At 37.3% G+C, this 6,410-nt stretch overlaps 1 protein-coding gene across 2 annotated transcripts; it reads left to right on the top strand.

Annotated features, from left to right (window-relative positions):
- The first annotated feature begins 1,099 nt into the window (after positions 1 to 1,099).
- map1lc3c (microtubule-associated protein 1 light chain 3 gamma) lies at positions 1,100 to 2,431 on the top strand. Of its 2 annotated transcripts, none has more exons than XM_015362750.2 (4): positions 1,100 to 1,247; positions 1,346 to 1,401; positions 1,496 to 1,602; positions 2,014 to 2,431. In XM_015362750.2, exons 1-4 carry the CDS (start codon positions 1,166 to 1,168, stop codon positions 2,213 to 2,215), a joined length of 447 nt encoding a protein of 148 aa, XP_015218236.1. In that variant the 5' UTR covers positions 1,100 to 1,165; the 3' UTR covers positions 2,216 to 2,431. The 2 variants fall into 2 exon arrangements, with proteins under 2 accessions (XP_015218236.1, XP_006638776.1); XM_006638713.3 differs by having other exon boundaries at positions 1,102 to 1,223.
- Positions 2,432 to 6,410: the final 3,979 nt, after the last annotated feature.

Raw genomic sequence — 6,410 nt, 5'->3', positions numbered from 1 at the left:
GAATTACTTAGTGATTAGCAACCAAATGAGTCAGTTTAGCTGAACAGCTTTTTATCATTGTTACAATTTTTAATGTTTCTGAATTTCTGGCATCTAAAATAATGTTTCAAAATTAAATCTAAATTAAAATGACAGTAGTAAAAAACAAATTCTGCCGTCTACACAGCTTTGTTATAATACCATGAGACTTCTGAGGACAATTTTAAGGTGCTGTTTCTGGTTTATAGTGATTAAAATTTACTGAAATCACAGGGAGTGTAATTTTCGTTTGGCTCTTCTGTTAAAACCTATTGTAAATTGTTTTTTCAGCTGCAACACTGGTCTTGTTACACCTATCCAGGTAATGCTGAAATGCAGGATCGGTAAGTATTCTAAGCTCGGTACTTCAACAAGAACTGTTTGCTTGTAAACTCAAACTCCCTCTCCTTAAAACCTCAAAAAGTGGGCTCTGTTCAAGAACTATGTTTAATATTATTTCAGAAAAGATTCAATGAATAAACTTGGGTTACTCTAAGACATTTAAATTCTACTCGAAGTGAATTTACTACAAATAGGTTTATCATAACTATCATAATAGACTATCATAACTCATACAATACTTTGTTATCTGAGCGAATCTGAACACATAATGAAAACAAATCCCTAGATTTATTTCCTCTGTATGATCTTCAATATATAAACTCTATTTTAAAGATGGAGTAATTGCAATTTAGATGAACGCCTAAAGAGGTTACTGTAAGACATTTAAATTCTACTCGAAGTGAATTTACCACTAAACTCAGAAACAGATTTTGACGGAAGACTAATAAATGCAGTTTGTAGTGTTCAAATGTGCATTACCCCTTATCTATCTTGTAGATTTCGTAACTTTAAATTTAAAAGTTTGCAAACAATATGTTGTTGCATTTTTCTGGAAAGTAAGAGTGTCAGATTACCACCACAAAAAGAACTCTTCCATATTTCTCCAACTTCCTTACGGTTTTTTTCACTACGTGATCGAGCATCTGACAGCCAATGCAATTAGCGATGGGCTATTTACACGGCCACGCCGCGAAATGACGTCAGCGCGAACAGGGCATTTAAATTCGGCCAGCTAGCTAACCTCCTACAATTCCAGTGCTATGATAAGCAGGGCAATTTCAGGTTAGTGGAATCGCCTATCAAGATGCCTCCTTCGGAAAAAAGCCAACACGCCAAACCCTTCAAGCAAAGGAAAAGCTTGGGTGAGTTCGCTTCTTCAATGCGACGTAAGCCCTCCTTTAATTGGGAATAATGCTGTTCTCTGTCTTCCTAGATGCAATTGTGTGTGTGTTCCAAGGTGATTTTACTGCGTCTCTCGTTCCAGCAACCAGAAAGGAGGAAGTTGCGGGGATTCGGTTAAAATTCCCGACTAAGATTCCTGTGAGAACTCTTTCTGAACTTTTTGCATACTTGTTTAGTTTGTTAATGAGACAACTGTTCTTAGTTGTTTTTTTTTTTCCCCCTCTTTCCGTAGGTGATCGTGGAGCGATACCACAGAGAGAAGTATCTTCCTTCCCTGGATAAAACAAAATTTTTGGTCCCCCAAGAACTTACTATGACCCAGTTTATTACGATAATTAGGTGAGTTATATCTTGGGGTTGAGACTGATTTGCGTTCATCAAGCTCCAGCCAGCTTGTTAAAAAAAAACAGATATAACTGAGTTCAAAATCTTGCTTGCAAAAACTTGCGTGCTGTGTTAAAGGCAAACATTTGCACAGTAGGTCGGGTTTCCTCATCTACAGAAGTGGTGTTAACTAATGATTTTCAAGTCTTAGCAGACTTGAATACAATTCTGAAAAAGCACTTGGGGGGGGTTACCTCCCCCCACTACTGTGAAAATGTTTTTGCCTTCTCCCATACACGTGCAGTATAAATCCTGAAATCATAACATCAGTGTTTGGGGAACTACATTTGGCAAAAGTTAATTGAGAAAGGGACAAAAGACTTCTTTATAAATGTTAAAACCTATCTTAACCTGATCATGTTTCAGAAACCGGATGTCTCTCACGCCAAGTCAAGCGTTTTACCTCCTTGTCAACAACAGCAGCTTAGCCAGCATGTCTCTCACCATGGCCGAAGTGTACAAGGATAACAAAGATGAAGATGGCTTTCTGTATATGACCTATGCATCTCAGGAGATGTTTGGCTCTTGCACAGAGTGTACTGCTGTTGAACTATCAAAGGCCGGATGAAGACAATCCTACAACCTCGGCTTAACTGTAGCATTGGACACATCACAACGCTGAGGTGTTATTTCAAGGGGGAACATCGGCAGGTCCAGATGATGGCAAACCTTTGTGGAGTTTGTATTTAAAAAAAATTTTATGTGGCTGTTTTTGTAATTGAGGTATTTTTAAGGTGGTGTTTTTTTTCCTTAATTGAGTAAAATAAATTGTAGAATTCTTGAACTGGTGGGCTGCTTATTCGATTAGTGTTTAATGACCCGACTTGGGATGGCACAGTAGTTAGCATTGCTGCCTCACAGTGATGGAACACTGGGTTCAGTTTCTGAGGTGCTATCGGTGTGGAGCTTGTGGGTTTCCTCGCATATTCCAGTGATGTAATGGCTTCTCCTGTGTCCTTGCCTTGTGCCCATTGTGTGCCAGGATAGGCTCTGGCTCCCCTGCAGCCCCGGTTTAGAAAAAGGGTTGGAAAATGGATGGCTCTGCTTTGCTCCATCAGCAGTTGCTTTTAATGGGACTCGCAGCATGTGGCTCACACACGTGCTTTACACTGGTCCTAGTCTTCAAATGACAAACTTTATTTAAATGAAACAAGAATATTGTTGGCAATTTCATGTCTATCAACTTGGTGTAAAATTGTCTTTTCAACACATTAAACAGACAGATAAAAGGTGCATAAACCCACCTGGACTTTTGTTTCCTGCAATGAAGTTAATGTATTTGGAATTAGAACATTTAACCAGTTTGCTTTCCATTGCATTTGCAGAGGTTTACACTGGCTTTTACCAAAGATAAGCTGCTGAGTGCAAAGCAGTAACATTGCAGCTGCTTCTAGTTGGGGAAAGAGGTGGACAGTGCACCTCTTATCTTGCCAGAAGATTTTTTTTTCATATTTGGAGAGAAATCTGAGAAGGAAGGACACTCTTGCAATTCAGCTGTGGGCTGTTTATAGACCCACGTGCTTTAAAAAAAAAAAAAAACAGGCCAGTGCTCATGCAAGCATGAGCATGTGTAGCACACTACTTTCCCCAATAGCAATGAAAAGGGGACAGCACATGCATTAAAAACAATGCGAACCGAGCTCCACCCTGGGGAAGAATGAGGGGTGAGGGTTCTGGCCTCCACACTGGAGAGTTGTGGGTGTTAATTCTGGGTGGGACATGTCTGTTTTACCCTCAAACAACAGCCTTCACTTAGATTGCTCTCTAGCAAATGTATTGATGCTTAAATGGGTGCTCTTTAACGTCACTTATTTTAACCCTTTAACATTTATTGCATTAGGAATTATGCAAGAATTAGTTATTAGTCATTGCAACTGAGAATTCGATCACAATTGAGTACATTTTACCCAGGCTCAGTACTGGTAAAATAACAGATACAAATTCTTCAAGCATAAAGGTGAGCTAGAAGACATCTTGTACTTCTTAAGGCCAAAGTTTTGATATATTTGTTTAGACAAGTCATGCATTTTTAATCATCGAAAGCATTAGAAGACATAAAATGCATACTTTTCTTAACAGGCTGGCCATCAAAGATTACAGCTGGAACCTATCCAAAAAGGTGATTTATGTTGGGAAAATACATTAAGAAAAGGAGGCTTCATGTTCTGGTGTTTTGTAATTTAATGTACAATACACTTTAAGACAAAAGGAACAAGTGGCTTATTATACTGTAACTTTACAAACCCTGATAAAACAAAACAACATTATGTGATGTATTATATAATATTTAGTGCCCTTCAATTGTATTCATATCCCTGATGAAATAGGATCAAATACCAAATAATTGAAAGATTTACAGACTTAATAAAGTTAATTAAATATTCCAAATCAATTATACAGTAATATTAATAACATTGCACAGGGCAAAGTTTTTTATGTAATAAGTACTGTAAGTCCAGAAAACATGAGGGTCATATTTATTTCCAGAACAACCCTATTATTAATATTTTGTAAATCCTGCTCTGGTGGGATTACACTGACACCTCCTGTACTGTGCTCTCACGGTTCAGCCGGGAAATTTATGAACATTACTTTTTGTATAATTGCATTAAGTCCTTCAGATCATTTGGTTTCCACTAGTGAGCTGTCTTGAGTTAGAATCACAAATGCAGATGTAAAAACATAAACTCTGGATCATTGTCTAGCTGAACTGCTTATTTTTGGCTAAGCTTGAGCTTCTTGAGAAAAAGAACCAGGTTTTTGGCCAAAATATCCGGTGTATTTTGGCACGCATGGTTTCTCCGATCTTGACAAGGGTTCCAGGACATGTGGATGTAAAAAAAAGGAAACATAATATATTCCCACAATGTTTCCGAATGGGCAGGAGGGTTTTCTTAACATGATGTAATCATGATTTTTGTTTTTGATTCTATGTTGTCTAATACAGTCAGTTAAACATCATAGAGTACACAGTCATCGTTTTGTGTTTTCATTTTTGGAATGAAAAGGGGTGGTATTCTTAAGGTAGGAAGATCCAGACCAAGAATTATCTTTTGGCTTTAAATGAGCTCAATCTTCTTCAAGCAGCAGAGGGTTTTGTTCAACAACATGGAGAAAATGTTTATTCAACTGTTCATCACATGTTCACATGTCACTCTAAAATGAAACAACTGGAGCTTTTATAAGGTCTTCTGGGTTTATGCACTGGTTAAATGTTTACAAAAAGTAACAGGTTAACTTATTTAATGTTTGAATATTTCTGTGACAACTTAAATTGCAATGCGACAAAAATTCCCCTTCAGCTCACATACACACTTTAATGTATGAACAGTAAAAGTAAGTCTGAGAATTTTGTTTATTGAAATTAAAGTCAAATGATGTTTTGTTGATGAAACAAAGTAAAAAAAAAATCAATTTGATCTCAGATTGTTTAGTTTATTAAACCCACATAGTGAAAATTATTCCAGTTCTTTTCTAAGTGAGTTGAAATCATGTCTGGATATTATGTTTTCAATGTCCTCATCACTGGACTATACAGTTTACTTCATTAAATCTGAAATTCGCTTATTTTCATTCATAGATAGGCATGTCAGTTTTGCTACTACTTGTCAAATCCAATTGCATTTATGATCTGCCATTTCATTTCCGTGCTGCTTAAGGCTTTGTATAAAGATTCCAGTAAAATTGAAAAACAGCACTAATCCCAATTTTTTTCACAAAAAGAGTACTTTGTGAAAGTTTCTTCATTTCCACCCAATGATCATCCTGCTCCTTATCTGTTGAGCTTGCATTAAAACATTCAGTCTCATATTTGTTTGAGGAAATGAGAACTGAGCTGAAACATTGATGATTTTCTATGTATACAGGTAGCTTTTAGATACATTTTATCTTAGATACAAGAGACCAAAGTAATTGTTTAGTGTAAGCATTTACAGTATGTATGTGGCATTTACAGAACACCTGCTGATTACAGGTTGCACTTTAAAAGGCTATAAAATGTCCTGACTACACTGTGATTGAGATTGAACTCAGAGTATTAGTCTAGATCTGTATTCACTCGGTCATGTTAACACCAGTGTACAGAATGCAAAACACCTGTATCATGATGCATGTTTATTACATTACTGTATATCACATAGCCTGTAGCATGGAGCAGAAATCAGTGTTCTTCATTTAACCAGATCAGTTCACTACATATATATAGACACACCCAAGGCATTTCATGTCAGGGTATGAATAGGAATGATAAATTACTCTGGATCACAGCACCTGCAGATGCTAGATGCTGTAAGAAGCAGTAACTGAGATCACCACAAGAGAGCTCTCTCGCTCTGTTGAACACTCGAATCCTCCTGCAGCAAGCTAATTCCCTTTAGAAGCAGAGCAGTTCTGAATACAAATGAAGGCAAGTAAAGATGAAACTGTACCGGCTCTTGAGAGAATTACACTGTTACACACATTACCTGTGGGATTGAATGTATTAGAAGTGGCGAATTTCAGAGCTGGCAAGCATTTTAAATCCTTTACGCCATCCTGAATTCACATTACTCACGTTACATTTACATGTACAAACAAACCCAAACAAGAACTCAGAGAGAAGAAAGTTCGCGAGGGATTTGATCGATTTCCAAATTTAAAAAAATAAAGCACGAGTCTGCGGTTGATGTTTTTTTCCCCTCTTCGGAGCTCCCATAACTAAACGTCATGGCGTAGGTGCAACTTCATGACAACAGGCTGCCTAACTCCCAGCAGCACCTGTGTGC

This window comes from Lepisosteus oculatus, chromosome 17 (genome assembly GCF_040954835.1).
Source record: "Lepisosteus oculatus isolate fLepOcu1 chromosome 17, fLepOcu1.hap2, whole genome shotgun sequence".
NCBI lineage: Eukaryota > Metazoa > Chordata > Actinopteri > Semionotiformes > Lepisosteidae > Lepisosteus > Lepisosteus oculatus.
The sequence above is the reverse complement of the archived record's forward strand: the minus strand, read 5'-3'. Positions and strand labels throughout refer to the sequence as shown.